Source organism: Erigeron canadensis, chromosome 3 (genome assembly GCF_010389155.1).
Source record: "Erigeron canadensis isolate Cc75 chromosome 3, C_canadensis_v1, whole genome shotgun sequence".
Lineage (NCBI taxonomy): Eukaryota > Viridiplantae > Streptophyta > Magnoliopsida > Asterales > Asteraceae > Erigeron > Erigeron canadensis.
The window spans coordinates 35,695,250-35,722,586 of record NC_057763.1 but is presented as its reverse complement, the minus strand read 5'-3'; the positions used below and the strand labels follow the sequence as shown (position 1 = coordinate 35,722,586).

At 34.3% G+C, this 27,337-nt stretch overlaps 4 protein-coding genes across 5 annotated transcripts; 1 reads left to right on the top strand and 3 right to left on the bottom strand.

The window, feature by feature from the left end:
- Nucleotides 1-582: 582 nt before the first annotated feature.
- On the bottom strand, nt 583-2,073 carry LOC122592594 (L-type lectin-domain containing receptor kinase VIII.2-like). Its single transcript, XM_043764865.1, has one exon. The coding sequence runs from the start codon at nt 1,831-1,833 to the stop codon at nt 760-762; it is 1,074 nt and encodes a 357-aa protein (XP_043620800.1). The 5' UTR covers nt 1,834-2,073; the 3' UTR covers nt 583-759.
- Nucleotides 2,074-14,081: 12,008 nt separating this feature from the next.
- Nucleotides 14,082-18,741, top strand: LOC122590945 (laccase-7-like). The gene is made up of 6 exons (XM_043763119.1): nt 14,082-14,168; nt 16,099-16,250; nt 16,361-16,605; nt 16,699-16,827; nt 17,063-18,022; nt 18,611-18,741. Exons 1-6 carry the CDS (start codon nt 14,082-14,084, stop codon nt 18,739-18,741), a joined length of 1,704 nt encoding a protein of 567 aa, XP_043619054.1.
- Nucleotides 18,742-19,116: 375 nt separating this feature from the next.
- LOC122590946 (fructose-1,6-bisphosphatase 1, chloroplastic) lies at nt 19,117-21,756 on the bottom strand. 2 transcript variants are annotated; one of them, XR_006322652.1, is made up of 5 exons: nt 21,297-21,756; nt 20,444-20,668; nt 19,672-20,178; nt 19,462-19,588; nt 19,117-19,318 (listed from the first exon to the last, which is right to left on the bottom strand). XR_006322652.1 is itself a non-coding variant. In XM_043763120.1 (4 exons), the coding sequence occupies exons 1-4, from the start codon at nt 21,714-21,716 to the stop codon at nt 19,517-19,519; spliced, it is 1,224 nt and encodes a 407-aa protein (XP_043619055.1). In that variant the 5' UTR covers nt 21,717-21,756; the 3' UTR covers nt 19,430-19,516. The 2 variants fall into 2 exon arrangements, 1 of the variants encoding a protein (XP_043619055.1); XM_043763120.1 differs by lacking the exon at nt 19,117-19,318 and having other exon boundaries at nt 19,430-19,588.
- A 465-nt stretch (nt 21,757-22,221) lies between these two features.
- LOC122593249 (phosphatidylinositol:ceramide inositolphosphotransferase 1-like) lies at nt 22,222-26,738 on the bottom strand. The gene is made up of 12 exons (XM_043765635.1): nt 26,277-26,738; nt 26,095-26,184; nt 25,885-25,971; nt 25,738-25,806; nt 25,527-25,607; nt 24,535-24,606; nt 24,357-24,414; nt 24,168-24,270; nt 23,646-23,741; nt 23,519-23,565; nt 23,311-23,423; nt 22,222-22,572 (listed from the first exon to the last, which is right to left on the bottom strand). Exons 1-12 carry the CDS (start codon nt 26,307-26,309, stop codon nt 22,495-22,497), a joined length of 927 nt encoding a protein of 308 aa, XP_043621570.1. The 5' UTR covers nt 26,310-26,738; the 3' UTR covers nt 22,222-22,494.
- Nucleotides 26,739-27,337: the final 599 nt, after the last annotated feature.

Below are 27,337 nucleotides of genomic sequence, written 5' to 3'. Positions count from 1 at the left end.
AAGCGCTTTAGAATCTAATCAAGGCTCAAAAGTCAAAACTATTAAATATCCTAACCAAACACCAGACAGCTTATGCAGGTCCCTCCAAGATCAATACCACCATGACCTACCACCATGGCTACCAAACTTTAAACTTACAAGCACTACAATCATCACAAGCAAAAGTGGCATAATCACTGTAAGGTGCAAAAGTACAACATACCATGCTTACTTTACAAGCGCAATCTACTTTAAGTATAATGTAAAGTGTGTTCTTTCCAGATCAGAACAAGCAGCACTTTCTCCTTTCTAATTAACAAGTAAGAAACCAGTTACATGCCATAACACAAAGCATACACTTTTCAAATGCCACTATAAGTCTAAAACACACACTACCAGCTTCCTTCATTACTTATATCACTTAAGGCCAGTATTAATTACAATACCCAATCCCTAAAAGAGCAAGGTATCAGAGAAATAAGAAGTATACAGTCTTACACTCTTACCGGAGGTAGAGAGACTGCTTTCAAAAAGATTCATTTAGGGCCAACATACCAAGGTGCTAAATAGAGCTTTATAAGTGAAGAAAATAAAATATAGAGCTAACAAAAACACATGTTGTTCATAACATATAAGTAGCACAAACGCTAAATTCAGTTGATTTGATCATCGAGATATAGTAGTAACACAATAACAAGAAACACTTAAAAGATCACACAAGCAAAATCCATTTACAATTCACAATAAATAACATCTAAACAGCTAGTCAAACACACTTGCCTATTGCTTCTCATTTGCAGAAGCTTTATCGTGAGCCACAGGTTTCATAGCAAACTCTTCGGGCGTAATGGCAATCAGTCGCCTATTTGCAAATATCGTCCACATGAACATACCGATAAAGCTTCCTAAAGCTCCTAACCCGATCCCAAGTATGAGGGCAGAAAGAATCCTCATAACACAGTCACTTTTCTTACGAATCTTGATCTCATTTTCTTCCCTTCCTTTGTAAACTATTGGATCCAACGGTTCAGAATGCATCCAATCTGGCTGTTGTCGTGTCTTAAAGCTCCACGAATACACATTGCACAACTGTGAAGAGTTTCCATTTGATGAACTTAACCCGACATAAAACCCATCATTTTCAGGCCAAATTTTAGGTAAATCGATTCGTTTAAACAGCAACGGGTCAATAGGCCGGTTTTCCCCAAATTTATTCATTCTTACCTCTAATTGCCTTGAACCCGCTTCATAATCAATCCAAACTTGCAACCTATTACCACTACTTAATCCCAAATCATAATTAGACAAGTTTGTAACTTTCAAAGACACAAAACTAGATACATCAATTCCAACATGATTCCCATTCATATCACCATACTTAGCATCCATCAATGTATCAAATTCAACACTCAAGAACTTAAAATTTTCACCTTTAACTGAAAGCCCAAATGGCCCCTTATCATCTAACAAATCCACAGGATACCCATCAGAAAACACAACAAAAGCTAACCCGTCTCCATTTCTTGAATCATTCGATATCGAAAACGAGAAATACGTTGAAAAAGACACTAATTTCTTGTGATTTTCACCATAAAACTTAATGGGGTTCTTGTAAATCACTCTACCAACACTAGAAACTAAAGGGGAAGTAAGTTGTAAAGACAATCCATCATTACCAACATTTGCATCACCATAAAGTCCAAGAAAAGAGATAAAGTTCGAATCTTTACCAAAGTTCTTGAAATAAAATGATGAATTTGAGTCTTTTGCAGCTATAGATTTGCAGTAAAAAGTAAATAAACAAAGGGCTATTATAAAATACCTTGAAGTGTAAAAAGCAACCATCTTTATCATGTAAATGTGAAATTAAATCTTGGTTTTGAAGTTTAGAAGTGAAGTCTTGAAAATTCCATATGATAAATTGAAGTTTAGGGTTTGAGAGAAGAATTTGAGGATGAAAAGCTTGTGGTGTGAGTGTGAGTGTGTGTTGTGTAAGATTGGAGGTTGTGGAAATTAAATAATAAAAAGGGGGGATTTAATTGAGTGGGTTCTGATACTGCAGGGGTCTCTGATTCTCTCTCACTTTTTGGTTCAGTGGTTGCTGACTTGGGGAGTAGTAGTATACTAGTATAGAAGAATAAAAAGAAAATTGGGTTGGAATCTTTGCCACAACTTTCTTTTGTTTCATTTAGCTACCACCAAACTTTTTCTGTTCTCATTTATGCCCACAGTCAAAAGAATTTCTCAATTTAGGTCATTTTCAATGTTATGTTATATAACCTCCTCTATCTTTTCTATATTTAAATATGTAGATATAGAAAAAATATTTCATTCTATTAGGTCTCCTATATATAGAGAAATTCATAAGAAAAACTAACTTTCTTTGGATCACTATTTGATCTCTAAAACTACTTTTTATTAGAATATGGTTTTTTTTATTGTAGAAAAGCAAAATAGTAACATATAAAGTAATTATAATATACGGATTTAGAGTAATAATGGGGATTGGGGAGGAAATTTTTTGTATCATGTTTATGAACTTACAATTTTACTCCATTACTCATACCCAAAAAAAGTTTAGACAATTTAGGAATTATTAACTAAAAGATGTAATGAATGTTACTTGTTTCAATTTCAAGTACAATAATGGTGCACGGTTATTATAACTTGCGCATCAATAATTCTCCCCCTTTGCCAATATTTAAGTGGCACAAAAATAGTACTTTCAGACAACAATAGCAGTATTATGAATATATAGTACGTTTTGGAAACTTTAACATTAATGTGTACGTATGTAACATCATTTTTAAAATGGTACTTAGAATGAGACATATTTTCAAAGAAAGACGTACAATGATGGTTTAGGAAACGATGTATGTATGAATCATACCATAGATAAAAACCTTTGCTTTATGTTGCATTGTCAAATAGATATTGAAGTTTATTATCTATTCTTCGAATGTCTATAGGGTTTCATTGGGTACTAATACCAAAGGTCATGAATAAATAGAGTTGGAAATAACTTCGAAAATGTCACTGTACTGGCGTAACCAGAATTGAATGTGACCCTTAGCATAAAATTTTATATCAATAGCCTTGTATCGGCACAAAATAATGATAACAACCAAATTATTATGATTTGTAGCATTTTTAAGGATTTTTAGCTAATTTAATGATATTTAAAACTTTTATGCACTTTAGTAGTTTCTACTTCTCATTTACGTCTTTATGATTTGTATTGTTAGTATAATCTTGTGAAAGTTTATTATTATTTATATTAACCGGTATCTCATATTGTTTGACTCGTAGCACCAATAAATAATAAATCTTTTTTTCAAAAGAATTTACGCTACATAAAGTTGATTGACCCATAACCCAGGCTAACCCTGAGTTACATGTGGTTCCGCCTATGTGGTTATGAGTTATGTCACACATATTAAAGACCAAACTTCGTTTTTTTAACTAAACAAGGATCATTCTGTGTAATAATCACAAACTTTATTGATGAATATCTTCTTATCTTTGGAAGAAATCGAATAAGTATAGCAACTAAATCTTAGGTGAAAAGATTAAACCTTAATCTTCTTCTCCAAGAAAATTTTCTCCTATAAAAGAAGAGGAACTTCTCCCTAATTCGGCATCATCATCACATTACCAGCCGATCAAATATAACCCTAAAAACTTATCTTTGGCGTAAAGAGGCATTGCCCTACATCTGGGCCAACAAATCATAAACCTAAATCCCTCTTGATTCTCAAGACCTTATAGTCTTATACGACTTACGCGGTTCGGTGCATAGTCATTTATAATAAATGGATATTAATTTTTTCTCATATATACCAAATGAGATTCATTATTTATTATTTAATGATGTACAATTACTTCATGGTGAATTAGTGATTGGGTAGACCACATCCTTCATATCCTGTTAATCTTAGAATTGAGTACAGTGGTTAGATTTTGATATAAAAAACCAAAAAAGGTAGAATAGTAAATATGGAAAGTAAAGTGGCAAATATGAAAATGTGAAAAACTTACATGTGGTAGGGGGACAACTGTTCCTAGGATACGTATCCCTCGTCCTCATATGCATTGAATAAATTAGTTAATTTGTTAAACGATTATTTTTACTTTTCCCCTTTATTTCACGTGACTATCCCATTTAAAATTCTTATTGTGGTTGCAAGAAAATGAAAGGTGCACAAAAGGATATGTGACCGGTCGGATACATAGAATTACTACACACTATAGTTGGATGGATATACACATACACGCTATTATCTATACTATATTATAAAAAAAATAACCCTTTTTATTTTTGTTAATATTGAAAAAAATTTTACTTAACACCCCTTAAAATACTTTCATATACACTATCTTCTTAACATTAATGATTAAATTACACTGCCAGTCCTTTATCATTTAAAATATGTCCATTAACCTTTTACATCAATTATATACACAACTCACCGCCGCTCCACCGCCAACAGTCGTCCAACCATCATACCGTTGCCGCCACGACCACCGCTGCATAGCGCGAGTACCGTGCTAGTTTATATGAATTTGGATCAGTTTATGTTTTGGTCTAATGAGATAGGTATATCACGTAGCGGAAAATACTCGAAGTTATGTATGGCATCGCTACAATCAACGAATATGTATCGAACAGTCTAGTATCAAACCGTATAATACCAAAACCCACAACTGTTAAATCTTAGAACCAGGTCTTAACAAGTCTTTGGAATGCAAAAAGCTTTTAAAAGTTTACACATGTGTTCCAACTTCCAAGGTAACTAGATAATAACAACCTCTTAGGGGGGAGGGAGCCGAGCACGAGCTCATTGCGAGATGGAAGGGAGATGGCGAGCTTCGGCTACCATTGCAGCGAGTTGTAGTGAGATGGAGGGAGGGCGAGATCAAAGCTCGCTGAAGGTTGGAGCGGAGGGGACCAAATGTGACCGTTGAGGGGCTAAAAACGAAAATATTTCAAACCTGCAAGTGACCGTTACAGGGACCAAATGTGTCAAATTTTCGAAGTCGGAGGTTTCGTTTTGACCCAGAAATTTACACTCCCTTTATATATATACATACACAGCTATATTTACATCACACAAACATATATACACCATATCTTAGCCAACAAATCATGGATCCTAAAATAAAAAACACAAATACAAAGATGCAAGGTCGTGGACGGGCTAATCGAAACAAAACCGGTCTAGCAGGCCATCAACAACCACCCGCTCGACAAAAATATCGGTTGCCAAAACAAACGATGCGACAACAACATCAAGTACCAGTTGATCCATTTCATGCGAGTGGGTCGCCCTTGCAACAATACTATCGACCCGAACCAATTTTCCCTCTACCACGACGTTTTATTTCTCAACCAAATCAATCTTATTCTCTCAATGGTGTCGACTCCCTCCCCGGTGCAAATGAGTTTGAGTGGTTTGACGAATTGGTTCAACCAAATCAATCTTATTCGCAAATGGAATACGATCAAAACGCCGTGCCCGAAACGCAAATGGAGCAGCCACAAGGTATACTTTCTGTTTTTCGAATTGATAGATATAGATATAGTTTCTGTTTTTGATCGTTGGATTGTTTTTCGAATTGATAGATATAGATATAGTTTGTGTTTTTTGTTTTTCGAATGAATAGATATAGATTGTGACTTTTAATTAATATTTGTATTAGTTTTTAATCGTATTTGTGTAACGAACTTATTAAATAATATTAATGCTAGTTTTTAATATAATTTGGTTAACTATATTGTTAAAGGGTTTAGAATGCAAAATTTTAATGTTAAGGATAAGTATTGAAACTTTTAAAGAAAAGGTTGGGAGTATCGAATGCCACTAAAAAAGGTTGATAAAAAAGTTAGAGGGTTGAAACGAGGTGGAGTAATTTGATTGGTTGGTTGAAGGGAGATAGAAAGGTTGGAGCCTTCGGCTCCCTCCCCCCTTAGAAATGCATTTAGTTTTTAACATTTCATAATTTTTAGGCCTTTATGTGTCATTCTAAGGGGGGAGGGAGCCAAAGGGGAGGGTTGAGGGAGATGGTCGCGAGATGGCGAGATGGCGGCGAGATTCGGCTGCAACTAGAGCGAGATGGCGGCGAGCTGGGAACTCGCAGGGAGATGAAGGAGAGGGGTGAAGACAGGGACCGGAAGTGGCAAATTTGGAAAGTTCCATTTTGACCATTAGAGGACCGAAAGTGGAAGAAAGAAAGCGCCAAGGACCAAAGTTGCCATTTTTCTGAAACTTTTGTTTTGTTTTCTTCTAAAGTCGCGCAAGTGTTTTTATTTTATTTTATTTTTTATTTTGTTTTAGCTGCTTATTAATAAAAAAAAATAAGTTTTTTTTGGTTTGTTTGTTTTTTTTGCATGATATAAACTTTTTTTTTAATTATGTAATGGTTTACTTTTAAAATATAATGTGTTTTAAGTGTTATGTAATGTATTTTGTTATTAATAAAAGATATAAATTAAAAAAGGGTTAGTTTTGTAAAGTTTATAATGTTAAGGATAAATTATTAAAATGTGAAGAAAAGGTTGGGAGTTTCGGTTGCCACTAAAAAAGGTTGAAAAAAGGTTGGAGGGTTGAAATGAGGTGGAGTAATTTGATTGGATAGTTAAAGGGAGATGGGAGGGTTGATAGCTTTGGCTCCCTCCCCCCTAAGCGTGAAATAGATGTTCAATATGGCCCAAAACATTAGGGACTTCCTTAGGGGGGAGGGAGCCGAAGGGGAGATAGCTGCGAGATGGAAGCGAGCTGCGGAGGTTCGAGCGAGTTCCGGTTGCCACCTGCGCGAGATGGAAGCGAGCTGCAGGGCGCGAGCTAGGAGCTCGCGAGAGGTTGAAGAAGGCGTGTGTCATCAGGGACTAAAGGTGCCAAATTTTGAAACCTATAATGACCGTTGGGGGGGACTAAAGGTGGAAGAAAGATGGAGCCAGGGACCTAAAGTGACAAGTTGATGAAAGTTATTTTTTTTTTAATTTTCTTATTTATATTACCCATTTAAACTTCTAAAAACACAACACACACTCCATATAAATTCCTAAAATGACATTTTATTTATTAAAATAGTACATTACAACATAATTAAAACTACTTAAACTAATTTAAAAGTACTTAATATTACAACATATTAAACACTTATTTTTTTTGTTCGTAAACTGCTTCGGTATTTATGATCAAATGGTTCAAGTTGATGACCGCATCAGAAAGTTCTTCCATAGTTTTTTCAATCTTGTCGATCTTACCCTGCAAATAAGTAAAATATTGACACTCAAGATTAGTACAATGTCCGGTTTGTATATAATCGATTTCTTTTTTACACCATTGCCTCTTCGCCTTTAGTTTTCGACCAACGGCAACAAGTTCCTCTTTGAACATGTCAATCAACGATGATGAGAATGAAGACTAGTTATGTTTTTTTTTAAGTTATGCATTGTGTGTTTTTATTACGTACGTGTGTGTTTTTACTTTTAAAATGTAATGTTTTTAAATGTTATGTAATATTTGGTTATTAATAAAAGAGATAAATTAAAAAGGGTTAGTTATGTAAAGTCTATAATGTTAAGGATAAATTATTAAAATATGGAAAAAAAGTTCGGAAGTTTCGGTTGCCACTAAAAAAAGGTTGGAAGGTTGAAATGAGATGGAGTAATTTGATTGGTTATTTGAAGGGAGATGAAAAGGCTGAGCCTTTCGGCTCCCTCCACCCTTATTAACTTGTAAACGATTGTATATATAAAATCATCACTTCCATATTTCATGAAATTTTTTGCTTGTATCTGGTACCATATGTTATATTAGTTGAAAAACATTCGGAATTGTTCGTTCATAACAAGTGCCGTTGTTAAAATTTTTTGGGTAGAATTTATAGGCCCGAATAGAAATAAAAATAAAAATAAAAAATAAAATAAAAAATCATGAAACAGAAAAATAAAACCATAAATAATAATAGGGACCATCGCATCTCATGTCCTATGTTAGAGGTAAGACAGACCAGCAATGTTCTAAAAGGGGCTAAGGTTATCGACTCATAAATGAAGAGCAAGTACGTAGCCATTTTCCGAAATCATAAAAGAGTATCTATCGGATTTATAATGTAACTTGCTAACTAACATGTCACAACTAATTAAAATCCAAAATAAGTCATGTCCCGACCAAAATCGGTTTTTTTAACACTCGCTCATAGGTTGGTTAAGTCTATATGTATCTAATATGAGTATTAATACCCGTACGATGTACGGATTGTCAATATGTATATACAAAGTCAATAAGTCATCATATATATCTATACCTACCAATATCTCATGATTTGGAGATATCTTAACTCGAAAATAGATTTCATCGAGAGTCTTTTGTATTTTAGGTATTGCATGTTCACATAAAACATATGGCATTGTATGAAGTATGATCCTGCAAGATGTTTTTCATGAGATATTAGATAACCATTTAATGAAGAAAACAAAACATGAATGTTCTTAAATCATTTTATTGCATGTGTTATGGGAAAGTAAGATTATAAGAACTTTAAACTTATAAATGTTCTTAGGTGACTAATAAAAAGCGACCTACAAAATTGCAATGCCCGATTGTGATTTTGATTTTTTTGTTCCAAAAGTTTATTTTGTGTCATAATATATCTAGCTTTAAAATGTGAAAGTAAAGAACTTCATGGAGTGTGTGTGATACGGATTCAAGCCCAATAGAAGAACCCCCGGGAAGCTCGGCAAGCCCTGAAGGGCCGATTGAAAGTGGCTAGCTCGACGCCAATATTAAAAGACCTAATCCAACCTTTTTTGATTAAGTTGTTTAATATTTCTTGAAGTTATTTGTTTCCTTATTTTGTGGCATGTTTCCTGTTTGTCGTTTCTTTCTTTACAAGTTGTTTGTTTATTTAAACTCATTGTGATCAGAGGTTGGATTGTTAAGCTTTGAAATAAAGAAAATATCTTTTATTTTGTTAGACTCAAGTTTGTGTTTAACAGAACATTCCGGTTGGCCGAAGTTCAACCGTCGATCGACGACTTGGTTGGCCAAGCGTCATCACCGCTAGGTTTAGCCTAGGATATCCTGTATGCCCCATACGAATCCGTATCAGTGTGAGCCTTGTTAAGGTATACACGTGTGATCGGGAACTCAAATTTTGTTTAAGTGACACCAACCAAGATTAATGTCAAAGCTCTTCAATGAAACCTAATTCGTAACAAATTATGCATCTACACACAGCATGTGTATATAGTTTGTTAAAATTAAAAAACTTTTAATGTAAAATAAATTAAAAGGAAGTAGATAGTTAGCATTTAACATATGCAAATTATACATACCTTTAACTCCATGTTGAAAAATTAGTTGGTGTTGAACCTTGAGTTCGATCAACTAATTCTTAAAATTTACGGTTTATATTTATATGAGCATAGAATTAATATATGAAACTCCACAACTTAATTATAGTTTTATTTCTATACCAATACCATTATACCAATTAGATCATGTCAATATCATCTTATGCGGATATGAAGTAAAGTTGGAAACATTATTTAATTTAATTAATTAAAGAAGATTAAAAAGATACATGTAGGTCAAAAATTTTGTCACGTGTCGCTTGAATAAACCCTCAATCCTGTTTTAGTATATTGGTAGATAGGGCTGTCAATTTCGACCCCACCCGAAAAAAATCAAGTTAGGGTTGAATATTTTCGACCCACCAACCCGTCAACCCATCAACCAACCAACCTGATTTTTATTGGGTTGGATCCGGGTTGGGTTGTTGATGTGCGTTTTTATTTCTTGTATTTAAATTTATGTTGTACAAGTAACTATTTAACCTAAATACACGTAACGAGCAGAGAACCCGGTCAGTATAATATAGCCTAGTGGTAAGTTACAGGATCATTCGCAGGGATGCATTGCTTTACCTAATCTAGTAGTATGTGTAATTCTAGTTTGTTTGGGGCTTTGTCACTAACTCCTAATAAACTAATTATTTTGCAGTAAATTAAAAATTTAGCCTACCGCTTATTCAGCGTGAGGCTAATCTGAAAGTAATTTGAAAAAGCGAATAACAGTAATTAAATTAAAATACTTGTTTGGCATCTCCGATCTCATGGTATGACCAAATACTATCCTACTGGTTTGCTAGTTTGTTGTAAACTTCATCACGGTTTAAATTCTCGTTAGATTCACTTTACCTAGTTAGTAGTGCTGTCGCTAGACTCACACTACCCTTTAAACAAATTCTCGCTAGATTCATTGTTTAAGCATTAATGACCTAAAGTTGGTGTTACTAATTCATCTTTTAGTTACTCGGCTCTTAAGCCATGACCATATATAATTCCCTCCGGTGACCACGGTGCTCGGTTACAAGTCAAAGGATCGTGTCTGGCATTGTTAAGCTTCATGTTCAATTCATCCTAGTTAATATGGTTCTGGATCCCTCGGCTACAAGTGAATCACTTTTTACTTCTAGTTAAAGACCGACTAGTCGTTTTCTGTCCTAGCATATTAGTCTTAGTGTATGATCATAGACAACCATCAGAATTAAACTAATATGTTCAGATATAAAACCAATAGCAACATGAATTACTAATAAACATGGATCTACGATAAACAGTAAAACACACTCCAACAGAATCTAAACAAACACAGTAAAACAATAAGCGTTTACATGATCACATCGATCCAAACAAGTATTCAGCCTACTAGCCTAACATTATTAAAGGAATAACAAAGTCTGAAAAGATGAAATACATTGTTTGATAATATAAAGTAAATAAAGATGAAAGATCTAGACCAAGAGTGAAGATCGGAAGGTGTTAGAAGCTCCAAAACCTCCTTGGAATCTGCAAAGTCGATCTAGGGTTGTTGTTGGGCGGCTAGGGCTGCTGAATTGGCTCTCTCCTAGGGTTTTGAGGGTTAGTTCAACTTATATAGGTGTAAAAGTCGGTTTCTAATATGGGCTGACCAGCGGCGCTGGTCCTGGGCTTTTCTGGGCCAGCGGCGATGGTGATGGCCAGCGGCGCTGGCAAGATATCCAGCGGCACTGGCGGTTGTTGTTTTTGTTCTTGCGTCTTCGTTTGGCCCCCGAATCACTTCCTTGTGTCTCGTAACTTCATAGGCTTCCTTCTTGAGTCAGTTGATGTCATTTACCATCTCTCGCATCTTCCGTGAATCTGCATAAACGCATCATTCATTAAGTACCAATAATTCCGGAATAATAACTCATTTAAGCATATAAATGAAGCCTTTCCTTAGGGGATTTTATCACAAAATGGACGCTAATCAATTGTCAGGTCGGCCCGCCAACCCGATATTTTTAAAATAACTGAATTATATATAATAGCTCATACTATATATTACACTAATCCATACACCTCATTCTTATTTTCTATAATTCTATCTTAAAGTAACTTCAAATCTGAAATAAGATAAGAATTTAAAATTCTGAAAAATGATAAGTGTTGTAATATGAGAAGGTAAGTTTATTAACTTTGTGTCAAATACTATCAATACCCTCGTATTTCTTTATTTTTTTTTACCATTCGTTTTCAGCTTACGCCATCAATGATAAGCTTTATATTGTTTGATTTATTCCATTTTATTTTTATACATATTTGTTTATCAGGTCACATACGTTAGGTCATGGGTTTGCGGGTTGTGGGTGAGGGTTGAAATTTCTGACCTGAAACTTTTAGTGGGTTAGGTCAGGGTCAGAGTTTTTCAACCCGACAACCCGAACCCATTGACAGCCCAACTCTAAATATCCTTAATATTCAATACATACGGGAATGAAGCGAGCCCAACTCGAGTTCCAAGTGGGTTTCAACTAGTATTAAGTATATAGTCTTTTACTTTAATGAGAGATAGTGTCCGTGCGTTGCGGCGGTGAGATGGTGGGATTTTTAATGAAAGAGCATGAAATTTTAAGAACACCTATACAATTTTTATAATATATCGATATATGGTTTTTGAGATAAAAGATTTTAAATGAATTAGAGAAATAAAATGATTTATGGAGGAGAGAGAAAAATTAAGTGGTTGAGATTTGAGAAGAGATAAAAAAAAATGAATGGTTGAAATTTAAGGATATTATAGGTATATTAGGTATAGATGTTTAAATTAGTGAATAAATAAGAGGGGTAATTTAGGTTGTTTAATTACTTAATTGAGATTTGAAAAAGGGCAAAATGTTTTATAAAATAGTATTAGATAATGATTATAATTTAAGACCAATCTAAAACTTGTTGGGTCTGTAAAGTCTGGACCATTACATAAAATTTGATTCCTGGCCCTAACTTTGTATTTGTGCAATATTAAAAGATATATTATTACTCGTATAAACTAGAAAGAAACTGGCGCAAGCCGTGATGGTGTGGTGGTAGTGACAGTGCTGACTGGTAGTGGGTCGTGGCGGCGATTGATAGTGGCGATGGATATATGGTAGTATAGGTTATTGAATATAGATGTAGAATATATATATATAAATTTAGAAATTAATGGAGCCGATCAGTATATACTTTTGCCACTCCCTAAAATTTGGAATAATATGGTAAAAACATATGTCATTATTTTATTAGATGTGTATTTGTCAAAATTTATCAAAATCTACACTACATCTTTACCCCTTTTAATAATCCCTTTGGTTGGTTGAGCATACAACTTTCTTACTGTGACTTACTATGTATGTTTAGTTTTCAATCATTATTATACTTTTCCCTGCAACAACTATGATATCCTGATGGCCAACTCAAACTGATTAGATAGCAAAAGTTATTACTTATATTTACAAGATAAAACAAACAATTGCAAAGAATGGTTCTTGGTCTTCCTTTTTTATTTCTTTTTTGTTGGTTTCCAATGATGTTAATTTCTTATTCCAATGTGTGCTCCAAGTTTTGATTGGCCTAGTTCCATTTTGAACGTCTGATCATCTTCATGGCCTCTATAAATAGAATACTCGAACTAAGGTCTTTCCTTATAAGGAGGGAGTTCTCAGAACTTCTTCACTGTCACGTCAGCATCACACCACTCAAGCACTCAAGGCTCCCCTCAGGACTCTCCGTGCCTATAAGACAAACTTCTACCCCACATGCTACCCCACATTAGTCCGCTCCTACCTCACATTAGTCCGCTACTACCCCACATGCTACCCCATATTCGTGTGTCTTCAATATTCTTGCGGAGGATTAATTGATGGGACGCGAGCCTTGGGACGCTCCATGCCAATGGAGTCCAGCGTCCTTGGTGGTGAAGATGCACACCCAGGACCTTTATAAGCAAAATTACTTTAATGATTGTTATTTGCCATACACAAGATAAATAAATTTTCTATATAAGCATATATATTCAACTTATAGTATACTACTATAAAAAAGAAAAACGATTACGCATATAATCATATATCTAAACATCACATGAGAAAAAAAGCTTAATGTGGATTTAGAGGATATATAATCAAGTATCTACTATACTTGATTACTTATTTATCTACCCATCTATAGTTGTTAGAATTGATGGATACTATCAGTATTACTAGTGTATCATATAGGACCACTAGGCCGGTGCTACATACATGTTGCACTATCATATTCAATCCCTACATTTTTTTTTTAATAATGTAAACTTTCATCGTATTAATTTTATTTATTATCCCTTTCGTTGCTTCAACATACGACTTTCTTACTAATGACCTTATTATTATAATTATTACTTCATAATTACGAGTATTTAATTTACTCCATTATACGATATTGTGATCGATAAGACCAACTCAAACCGTTTAGGTAACGACATTTTCTCTGTATCTTATACTTTAAAAATGTACTTTGTATTAAATAATATTACTACACTAAGAATTCAACTTCTTCAATTCAACAATGTCATATGAAACACTAGTATTGTTAAATTACTAAACCTTCACTAATTCCCTAACATATACCGTAGTAGATTTTTCATTCCCTTAGTATAAATATAACTTATAGCTTATAAGTCGAATTCTACAACAAAAAATAGTAAGCATATGAACAAAAGCTTTTGTTCCAACACTTGTCTCATTTCTTGTAACGCAAGTTAACCATGCGTCTCTTGATGACACGTCCGTGGATTTTGGTGATAATACTCCTTTCTTTAACGTTATCAATTGCTGACGCCGGAATTGTGGAAACTTCATTTCATGTAATTACTAGCATCTTTTCACCTATTTTCAATTTTTATTGTCCAAATATATGTATTTAAGTGAGAAGATATAATATTATATATATTCATTAATCTACCATATATATATACTTGCGAAAATGCAAAACAAAAACCAACACTAGTAGAAGTAGCATTTGTTTTATTAATTACAAAATAGATTACAGTAGACTTAGTTGTATATAACACTGCATATATGATACAGTTTTTATCCATCTACAGCTTATATAAATTTATCACTACCGATATAGTATATTCATTTGTTAGCCCCTTCCAATGGACTCTCTAGTTGCATGTCTTCTTTGGTTGCCAAACAAAATGATGTCATTAGCACCGTCATATCAGCAGTGTCGGTTCAAGCTTTTTGGTGGCCTTAAATGAAAGTCTATTTTGAGGGTCTAGTTTATTAACATATAAACTCTACAAAAAACGGGAAAAAAAAAAGTACCTGCTACGGTAACAACTGATTTGGCTGTTGGTCGCCTGTTGCCTTATGCCTCATGCTGGTCACTTGCTGCCTTCTGTTGGACCCGTTGCTTTCTACAAAACATCTCGTCTTATGTTTGTTGTGGTCTATGGATTCTAGTCTACACCAAAACAAAGTTTTTTAGCTAGAAACTAAAAAAGTTTACAAAATTACTTTTTAGAGCATAACATGATAAGAACAACAGGGTATAAATTAACTTTATATGAATTTGCGAGCATAAGAACGTTGAGAGAATGATGCATGGAGTCTCTTAGATCTCACCATACTTACAAGAATAGAATGTTGTCATCATATCTAAGAAAGAAAATCGACCGGGTTCACACTTCTCAAGGAGATCGTGGTTCGGGCCTTTTTAGTGGTTGTGTAATTCGTCTAGTCGTCCCCCTTTGTTTTTCAATCCGCTTATTTCTCATTCTAGGGCTAATTATTTCTTATTACTTGGTATAATATTAGCCCAAATATTGAAAACTTAAGCCCACTTTACAAAAATTGAGAGTTTTGTAGTTCTGGGGCCCAAAGCACTTGCTCGACCCACTAATATATTGGAGTCGGCTCTGCCTCGGTTTGACCCTTTCGGCTAAGGGGGGAGCTTCTGATGAGGTTTGTGTGTCACACGTGCAAGGGCGACCTTAATTAAGAATTTATGGGCCCAAGACAAGCGTTTTGGCCGGTGTTCTCACACCTCACCTTTATAAATCGTGTTAAGTTGTAACCACCCGTGGTCAAGCGTTTTGGTGTTCTCAAAACAAATCTTATTATGTAAACACTTTGAGATATCGATTAAATGGAAAAAAAAAGATTAACAACGGTTATAAGAGAAATGATAAATCCTCTTAATTTATCATCCTAATTAATCATAGGATAATAACATATGGAAATATCAAAGTGCGAGAAGATGAAAGAGAATAAGTGTATTAGACATGCCAAATTATGAAATATTTAAAGGGATTATTAGGTTAATGTTTTGGATGATATACCTCTACCGACAACATCAATTCACTTATTCTTTCATCGCTTAACTTTTTTCTAGTTTTTACCACTAATTAAACGTAGTTATACACAATAACAAAACAATATTGCTTTATTAAATAAAACATTATGATAATAAAAGAAAAACATTACATTACAAAATTACATGAATAAAAATAAAAATGACATCAATAACAAAGAAACGTTAAAACATATATATGTTACGCTCATAAATATAGTTGTTGTTGTAGTAAAATGTGGATATGATAGATGAGTATTATTTGTTGTACGTGTTTGTGAACTGTAAATATGAACGCGTATATAATGTGGTTGTTGTTGTAGTGAAGTGTGAATAGAACGAATTTATGAATTTAGTTCAGTGTACATACGTGAATATGAAGATATGGGAAAGAAAAATGTTTCATCGGCAGATTAATTAATAAGACACTGCAACAGGTAAAAAGTCTAAGGGTAAATCGGCTGTGCAAGAGACAAGTAATAACGGCAGTCAACGGAAGCCTTCCAGGACCAACATTGAAAGTCAAAGAGGGAGATACCGTTGTTGTTCATGTCTTCAACAAGTCTCCTTACAACCTCACCATTCACTGGTCAATATTATTTTGTAACAAATTTTAATCTAAGTAATATATTATGCATTATAAGTAGTATTAAGTTGATTGATTATTATTTGTGAAATGAAATATGATGATGTATGTAGGCATGGGGTGTTCCAAAGACAAACACCATGGGCCGATGGGCCTCACTACATCACTCAATGCCCGATCATGCCCGGAAATAGCTACACTTATAAATTCCACATCACCGGGCAAGAGGGAACCCTTTGGTGGCATGCTCATGTTCGATGGCTCCGTGCAACTGTCTATGGTGCCCTTCTCATCCGCCCAACATCTGGTCACAAGTACCCTTTCCCCAAGCCCTTCCGAGAACACACAATCCTTCTGGGTACGTGCTACGTATGAATTTGCTAATTATGTATCTAAACTAGCTACTACCTTGACTTTTTAATAATCATATAGCACAATGATAATATTGTAGGAGAATGGTGGAATGCTAACCCTATGGATGTCGAGGATGCTGCCTTAGCCGCAGGGGTGGCACCTAATATTTCCGAGGCCTATACCATCAACGGATGGCCCGGGGATTTATATTCTTGCCCTTCCAAAAGTATGTCGTATACTTGGCGTTACTATACTACTTGAATGTCTAACTACTAACTCACGGTTGAAAAACAAAAAAAACTATTCTTGATTTAAAACATATTTTTGTGTAACAGGCCGTTACTGTGGTTATACTTATATAAATAATGAATGAAGAACAGTCAAATCTAAACATATAATGTATATTTATTTTTTTTCCTAAAAAAGTACTTATTGTGATTTAATTTATGTGTTTAAATCAGAAACATACAAGTTAGAAGTTGTACAAGGAAAGACTTATTTGTTGCGAATAATCAACGCTGCACTCACCGCACAGTTTTTTTTCAAGATCGCCAACCACAACATGACTGTCGTTGCGGTGGACGCAGCCTACACGGCCCCCTACAGCACAGATGTCATTCTTATTGCTCCGGGTCAGACAACAGATGTCTTATTGACCACGGACATATCTCCAGGTTCCTACTACATGGCTGCGCGTCCCTACTTAAGTGCAGTAGGTGTAGTCCAAGTTAACAACAGCACCACCACCGCAATCCTTTCGTATAAAAACATTAGTAAATCATCACCACCACTCCTCCCTGCCCTGCCAGCCTTGAACGACACCCCGACTGCCTATACGTTTTCAAGTAATCTAACAGCACTTACCACGAGCTGGATTTGGTCGCCTGTACCACTTAAAGTGGATGAAAACATGTTTATTACCATCAGTCTTGGGTTATCACCTTGTAGACCAAACCAAATATGTGTTGGACCTTTTGTTGGGCAACAAATGTCGGCCAGCATGAACAACCACTCGTTCGTTTTACCATCCACAACGTCGATCTTACAAGCTCATTTCCACGAAATTAGTGGGATATATACTCCGGATTTCCCTAACCAACCTCCCCTGATATTTGACTACACCAATGCCAGCAATAGTTTCAATCCATCACTACTTATAACACCCAAATCGACGAGCATTAAGAGGGTAAAGTTTAATTCAACGGTGCAGATTGTGTTTCAGAACACAGCATTAATCGGGGTTGAAGAGCATCCGATGCACTTGCATGGACATAACTTTTATGTTTTGGCTCAAGGATTTGGAAATTATGATGCGGTTAATGACCCGAAAAAGTTCAACCTTGTGAACCCACAAGAACGTAACACTATTGGCGTGCCTGTTGGTGGTTGGGCCGTCATCAGATTCCGAGCAAATAATCCAGGTAACTTCAAATTTTTGGTTACACAATTATATATAAGAATTTGCAAAAATTACAAGTAGTACATCTTTTTTAACCAAAGGACACACGTATATATCATATCTGTGAAATTAAGCAACAAACACATATATGTACTTTTTCACCAAAAGACTCACTGTTAAGTGTGTAACCATTCATGTACACTAATTCATATTTGACTTATTGAGTCTTTTTTCTATAATTTCGACCGTAAGTATTTTTGTTTGTACAACATAATAAAATTTATATCAATGAAAAATAAATCTAAATCTCAATCTATCTATATATTTTACATCGAGTATTGTATAACAAAAAAAACAGAATTTACGGTCAAAGTTGGGAAAGAAAGACCTCAAAAATCAAAATAGGATATTCTTGTTGATTCTTGGCTCAAAAATATTAGGGAGTAATGGGAGTATATGGATATACTGTATCTGTATGATTCAAAGTTTATTCCCAAACCCTGTAACTTACCTAGGAAAAGAAAACTTGTTGATCGATTTCAAACTGTGCAATATATATTAGTTCTTCATATTTGCTAAACCGCATATTTGTATGTATACGTACGTATAGGTGCATGGATGATCCATTGTCATCTAGACGTACATTTGTCATGGGGTTTTGCCACAACTCTCATAGTCGAAAACGGAGGGACACCAGAAACAATGGTGCCGCCACCACCAGCAGATTTACCCAAGTGCTAGATCGATGTAACACCTCCTCCCGATAAAAAAAATGGGGTGTCAATTGTTTGGTTATTTCATATGTTTCGTTTGTGTAACTTAAAGGACCATGTCTATGGTTTATTCTTGTGGTGGTATATACTGTTACTTTAAATATGTGAGCAAATAAATTGTTATTGAACTGTTATTCCCTTTTTGTTGTATACCAACTATTTGGAAAAGGAATGGAATGGATAATTATTAACAGAACAATATGAACTAACTTTTGGTTATAACTTTTGTGATGACTAGTTGGAGATTTTTTTTTTTTTTTTTTAACTACTTATCATTGTTTAGGACTTCATTTGTTTCTTCAAACTATATCAAAACGGTTTTCCAAAAAATAAAAAGAAAACATGATATAACCGGGTATTCTTGATATATAAGTTGTTTTTGACTCAGAGTACACTGACCAATCTATATCAAATTCTGTAAATAGTCTGATACATCAAGAACTGATCACTCCTTTACAACTTTAGCTAGCTATCTGAATAGGTTATTCATGTGGCTGCCAACATACTCGACTTCAAACGTTTGTAACTTGATTCGACCTCAGTACCTTATCATGTAAAGTTAAGGATCAAATGACATATTTTTTTCATGGTTATTAATAAGATACAAACATAAATACAGAAATTTGGGTGAGAAATATAAACAGAAAAGATCCCCATGAAGCTCTCAAACCAAACTTAATTTTGTTACCTTTTCAAGTTTGTTTTACTAACAAAATTCACATATATGAACAAAACATCGTTATTTAAGCCAAATATTTCTCCAATTTTTCCACTTCCTCTACGCTTCCAATATACAGAGGAACTCGTTGATGAATCTGCATAAGTAACACCCAAATTTAACATTTTGACCTCAAAGTGAAAAATAACATCATATGGACTGTTTGTAGTTTTAACAAACCTCGGTTGGCTGGATGTCAAGTACTCGTTGATGCCCATCAGACCCCTTTCCACCGGCTTGTTCAACCAAGTAACTCATTGGTGCACACTCATACAAGAGCCTAAGCTTTCCATTCTTGCTCTTTGCATCTCTAGGGTACCCGTAAATCCCTCCATACAAAAGGGTTCTATGGAAATCACCAACCAAACTACCAATATACCTAGCCGAATAAGGCTTGCCAGAAGGACCTGGGTCCTTTAGGCTATCCATGTATTTCTTGAGTTTATCATCCCATAGCGCATAGTTTCCTTCATTGAATGAGTAAATCTTTCCGGATTTGGGAATTTGGATCTTTTCTTGAGTTAGTACAAACTCACCGTACATTGGGTCTAATGTGAATGAATAAACCCCTGTTCCTATTGACAATACAAAGATCACGGAGCTTGAGTACATACAATAACCAGCTGCTAGGAGGTTGTTCCCAGGTTGGCATACGTTAATAATACACCTTTGTTCTTCGCTGCTGAGCTGCATTTTGATTTTAAGGTCAAACTTGCAACATTTTGAACTTAATATTCAGATGTATTATGTATGCATTATATAATTTTGACTCAGTATTCATGTTACATTAACATTTTTTGCTGTAACCTCTAATGGGTAAACAAGGCAAATGACACATATCCATACATCTTTACAATTTATACACAACTTGATAAATTGTGATCAAATTTGAGAAGTGCTTATCAAACTAGTTAGACATGTAGAGTATAAAAAGGAAGAGGATGTTTGTTACCGTAGATTCAAAGTCGATATCAGCAAGACACTCATCGTTGGGGCTGTAGATACCGAAAATAGAACCAGTTGAAACAGCAGCATCAATGTTGGATGATCCATCAAGAGGATCAAACACCACAATGTAGTTGCCAGAGTAACTCTCTTCTACTGCCACTGGCACATCCTCCTCCTCCGATGCAATGATTCCTGTTCTTCCGCTCGATCTCAAACAATTCGAAAACACCTGTTACAAAATACTAAAGCTTTTTAAACCTCAAAAATTTGTGTTTGACTTCAGTAGATTAGAATGCATTGTCATCAAGAATGACTGAATGTATCATTCTAAAGGCACAAATCATACTCTTGGATTAAAAAAACAAAAAAGTTATTTTTGTATGATAACAATTAATTTTAATTTATACATCAAAAGCAATTGAAATGTATTCTTATTGAAACTTTCAATTCTATAAGACTATAATACTTATCGGCCTTTTCATATGTCACTTAAAACATCAAACTTATTTTTGCATCTCGATTACTTCATTATGTGACTCTCAAATGGCCTAACTGAACCGGACCACTTTCAGATGGTCTAACTGAACCTAAAAAAAGTTGAAAGGCAGAACAGAACTTTGTATAAAATGGGACATTGGTTTTCAACAATCATCTGATTCACATCTAGCAAGAATTTTTGCAAGACTTAACTGTTTAGAGACAACGTGTATAGAGTTCGTCTACCTGTTCCATTGGGTAATGACGATGTTAACATGTATCTAATGAACTCGAGCCTTTTTTGTTTAAGTGAAAAATGGAGTATTATATCAAAACTGTTACTGTATAAGATTAACCATAACACTAATAAAACAGCAAACCTCATTGGAGATAACATCAAGCTTCTTCTGGTCCTCACCCTGAATATTTACAGCTCCCTGGACCCCGGTGAGGTTCGAGATACTGGCCCGTTGCACCAATGATGCAATCTGCTTACATGCCATTGAAATGCTAGACATGACAATAGTCAGTTCAGCATCAATGACCCCAGATTGCTCTTGTTTCAGCAGCCAGTTTGTTAATGTCATTATCTGATAAGAACTTGTCTTCTTAACGGATTCCGCTTCTGATGCTACCGCCATGCATCGTACTAATCCTCCTGTGGTGGAGGCACCATTGACTGCCGTGGCCGATAACCGTCTCTTGGAACATGAAAACAGGGTGGTTTTGAGGGGTGTAAGACGTGAAATGGAGTGGGAACTAGAGAAATGAAGGAGGTTTGAAGATGTTGTTGCTGCCATTTCAAAGTTGAGTGACAAAGATTTTGTGGGTTTGTAAAGTGTGTTTTATTAGAAGTTGAGATTGGGTTATGGAAAAATGTAAGGCTGATAAAGAGGTGGATTCTGATGGGTCCCAATCATTCACCACTCATTTGTGATCCTTGTCAGGGACTCATAATAATAAATAAATAATTCTTTGTAATCAACAATTGGGCTTCATTGATGAGTTAATCATTAGGCTTGGTGTTTCGCCTAAAAAACCATGTATATATACACCAGGTGAGTAGTATTCATCTATGGATATTGGGTGGGAATATGGGATGTGTTTCTACCAATATGCATGTAATTAGCTTGCATCAGATTTATGAAAGAATATAGCCAAAAGATTTGGGAATGGTTGGACCAAGGAGCCCAAAGATAATGATATTTATAGCAACATGATCTTTTTATTGTCTTTTAATTAAAGAGGAAAAACAAATTATTAGATTAGAGATGTTAGGAGATTCAGCAAGAGTGTGGAACCATATACAATTAATATTTCCTGGATTAACAGTTGAAAATAAAAAAATGCTAATAAAAAAACAAACGAAGTGCATAATACAACTGTGACACTCTAAAATCTAGAGCTTAAAATCAAAATGAAGGCGGCAACACGGCTCTATTTGATGATACAAGGGAAAACAAGAACCAACATAATTCGAAGTTTCTTACTTAGAGATACAAATAAGGGTTTTAACAGTCTTTGAATCTCAGAGGAAATATTGACAAAGCAAGCCCTAATGAAACTTGGTTTCATCAGTTATGCACCATCGAGTACTTCAACGTGTACGTTGTCACCGTCTTCATTCACCTTCCCATTGGCTTGACTTCTTAATCTCTGTAAAACCAACATCAAGCTAATAATCAACTACTTAAATCACACTATCTTATTAATGGTTACAGTATTGATCCAAAGATTTCTAATGACATATAGGGATTGCCATAGCGACATCTAATACAGTGATATACACTGATACATCTTGCTACATATTTTGGTGAGTATTTTAACTCTACATTATTTTGAGGACATTTAGGATGTGTAACTGATATTTTAAAAGGTCATATTATAATATCCGCTCAAATATTGCAGTTTTCAATCATAGAGAGAGCATGTGAAATACCTCCATGGTATATCAGAGGTGGCAAAATGGATGGGCCGGGTGGATTAGATAACAGATCAAAATACATTTGACAGAAAAGGGTATTTTAAAGCAGGTTGTAATTGATCAGGCCAGTCTGAGGTAGAAACAATTTTTCCCACTTTAAAAACAAATTATAACTATTAATAAATTAAACATAATATTGCAATAATCTACTTCTTGGAAAACAATCAAGCAGCTGTAAGAATTAAAACACTTCACAAAAAAATTTGCCCCAATCAACCCATTTGTTCCGGTCCATTTCAACATAACTCAAAATGTGACACTTTTTATTTGTTAAAGCCTTAAAGGGAAGGGTACCCAATAAAAATTTGATGTGACCCATTCTACATAAAACATAGCAACGTATATGTCAATGGGATATAATTTCTAATAAAGAAATAACAATCCAAGAAAGATTAGTGGTCGTAAAATACCCGATCTAATGGATCCCCAGAGTTGCCATTCACCAGTTTGGTGGCTTCTTCTTTAACTCGACTATCCTTGCTCACTGGTAACAGAAGTGCACCTAAACTGCGATCAGGCATCTCTGCAATATAACAGTTGGATTTTTGTATGTTACATTCTGTACATATAGATTGTAGTAGATGTATCACAGATTTAATATAAAGTAATGATACTAACCTGGCAACTTGTGGTCAACAAAGAACACGACCAAATTGACAGTGTACCTGCAGTAACAAGTTTGTTAAGTTACATAATAAAATCATCGTAGTCATATGAAAGCTGTGATTAAGATTTTATTTTTTACCATGCCACAACAACATCGACTGTGTAATGCTTACGGGAAGCAATAATCAACAAACTTTGAGCTACTGCAATTAGCCAAGCACACTGCTTTATAAATCTGCAAGAAAGAATAAAAAGGCATCAGGATATTAGGAACAATAAGTTTTAAGATGGCTAAATAAAGCATCTCATATTCTCATTATGGTTTATATTATAACTACTCAGTAGCCCTCGGCACAATGCTACGAGCATGCTTGTTTATGGTTTTTTAATATGCATTTGTAACCGAAGTTAGGGTCAAAAAACCAGGCACTGAGATCTCTTCAAGTATCACACATACACAAAGGAAAAACATTGTCTACGCTACAACTCTAATCAGAGTTCTGCTCCCAGATTGGAAAGCCACCCAAATTTTTGTGTATGAATTAGTTGACTTCTATAATTATACCCGTAAAAATCTCATCTGCTAGCTAGGTTTCCTATTCAACAAATTACACATATAATACAGTTCCGATGTTATGAGATGTTCAATTCATAAAATTACCTTCGTGAACCATATTTTTGATATGTCCGAACAAATGTTAGGGTGAATATCATATGAGATGAGAATATTAAATCACCACAACCATATAGAACACCCCGAGGAACTGCAATTTCAGATGATAAAGTAAGAAACTAACTCAAGCACATCAGTAGTACACCGAAGAAATAGTGAGCTTAATTTAGAACTTACTGATTACAAAAACTTCGAGAAGATTATCAGGACGAGGCAGCGTTGCAAGCCGTGAACCCTGCAATAATGAACAGATGTTACAACCATTTAAGTGAAGTCTGGGCTTTAGAATTGCAATAAGCTTCTAATGCTTGAAGTGTGAACTATATAATTATTGGAAAGAAAACGAGTCAGATACCTCGCGACAATGATAGTTTGGACCCGGCAGCACTGTTGAGTAGAATGTAATTATACGAAGAATTTGAGAAGCCTGCAAGACAATGAAGTAAAGTGGAACTCTTCATAAGAATTTACTAGACCTTACTAATCATGCGACATCAGGGAAACAATATCCCACAAAATACTATTAATGTATTCTATGTATGTTCAATTACTGAACAGAAGCCATCACTATTCCATAAAGCTAGTGTTACATGTTATTGATTATTTGTCAAATCCCTTAAAGGACTTCGATAATTCAAAACTAGTTTTTATTTAGCAAATCTCTTAATGACTTCCATAATCCAAAACTAGTTGATCATACAGGCCATATCAGCAAATAAGATTCAAAAATAGACAATGCAAGATAGTTTACATAATGTATTTGCTTATGCCACAAGGTTGCATTTTTCATAGATGTTCTCAAAAAACTTTGCAATTTTGATAAGACAGATGAGGTATGGGTTTAAACTAACAAGAGAATATCTAAATCGGGATTCAAATTTCCAAACTCTCAGACCTGATGCTAGTAAAACCAGAACTCTATACTCGTCACAAAGATGTCAGGCACTCAAAGGTCACAACACTTTGAATCCAATAGAAACCTAACAAAACAAGACTTCAAAAATCGTAATGAGAGGACAAAAGTTAAACCGCCCGCATGGTGTGTTTGAAAAGATACAACCAAATTACATTACACAGTTCCTAGATATCTGATGTCTAGTACGTGAAACAATTAATGATATTTATGTACATATATACACATACAGTACTTGCAAAATGTATGCATAATTACATATAAAAGCTATCGGTCAAAATTGATAAGAGTCCTAACAATGTGACAGGGCCTATTTTCGTGATAAAAAGTTCTTGAAATGAATACACCAAAAGCTCACATTACCCAAAAGCACAAAAACATAAACACTTATTGTTCAACGAATTCAATAATTAAGGTACAAAATTGCCACTTACAACTAAAAACGCAAGAACCCTGCACCATATAAGAACTGTATAGATCTTTTTACTCTTGAATATGAAAGGATGAAAGGTCCACTGTCAAATACGGGTAGTTAATCAGTACACAATATCAGTAACAAATATGTACATAAACAATCATAAATTCAATATTTTTTACTTACATAAAAAAATATTTACATAAACAATAACAAGGAAGCAAAATTACCAAAACAAACGATAGGAAAACGAACGTGAATACGGTCTCACTCACGTACGCTCTCTCCTGCCCGAGTTCCTAAACATCACAGAATTAAATTACATTTAACATATATATTACATATAATTAAGCATCCAAAAGTGTAATTAGACATACAGGAAGCAAAAGGAACCCGGCGTCGTGTAGAATCGGCCCTGGACGATGAAAATAATGAACACCTCTAGCTGCCAATCCATGTATATACTGTAGAAAAAATCATTTTTTTAAAAAAAAATTATTTAAAAGAAGATCATCATATTAAACACTTATTTTCCGATGTTATTAGAAAAATGATAGTTAAAAAAAAATTTTGAAAGGAAAAAAAACCTGGCAAATTAAACCACCGAGAATATATTTCCAATTTTCAATAAGCAAGTTGACTTCTGTTGTAGTTTCTGCACAAATTCTTTTCCATAGCTATATATAACAATATAAACAGATCAAAAAAAAATTTCAAAATATAAATGAAATATAACTAATAAATTAGAGATATATTAAGTGGAGAGTACCTTTGAAGATTCGCGACCAATGTAAAGCGACATCGTTTAATAAGTGTAAAAAATCCAATGCCATATTACAACATCATAAACCTATTTTTATTATCAAATAATAAATAGTAATATATAATCCAACCTTTTTTCTTTTTTTACTTTCGGTTCAAAATTTGATATAAAATGATTTGAATCGGATGGAAGTGAGTAGTTGTGTGATTCGTTAAAATCGGAGTGATTGTGTGTTGTATGAATAAATAAAGAAATAAATAAATAAAAGTGGAGATCGTGGAGATGATATATATAGAATAGATATAGATATATAGTTTTTGGGAGTTGTATTTTGATTTGATGAGAAATATAAGAAGAAAGAAGAAGAAGCGAGGAAGAAAAAAATGATGGGGATGGGGGAGGAGGGGTTTGCTGGGAAAATTCTGGGTGAGAAGAGAACGCGAGTTGAACACGGAGCGACCGTTCGAGAGAGAAAGTAGAGAGATTATTAAGGGGCGAGTGGGGAGGTGGGTTTTTCTGTATTTTTGCTTCTTCATTTTGGCCGCCTTCGGTTTTATTACTTTCTTCATTATTAGTCCTTTCTCTTTCCATTATTATACATACATAAATAAATAAAAGGATTTACCAACTACAACAAATCTAATCTGAAATAAGGGTTAATCATCGATGCTGTTGACCATATTATAATTTGGAAAATAAATTAATAGCTTAAAAATCTTTTTAACTATTAAGTGATGACATATGAAAAAAAAATTAATAGATACCATATGTTACCTTCTTATATTTTTAAAAATAATTTTAAACAAATCTATAAAAAGATTTAACATTTTGCTTACAATTTAGATGCAGAAGTTAAAAATCAATGTATGATTGTGTATAATCATAAGTTTGTAATTCTAATAAAGTATTACTTATCTAGTGCATATATAACTCATGCAATTTGCTGCATAATTGATTTTTTTTTTATCCCTATAAAATATTATATATAAACCGATTATAAAGGACCGATTTATCATCGAGTCCTTCATGTATCATCTACCAATATATATATAACAAGATCTTAAATT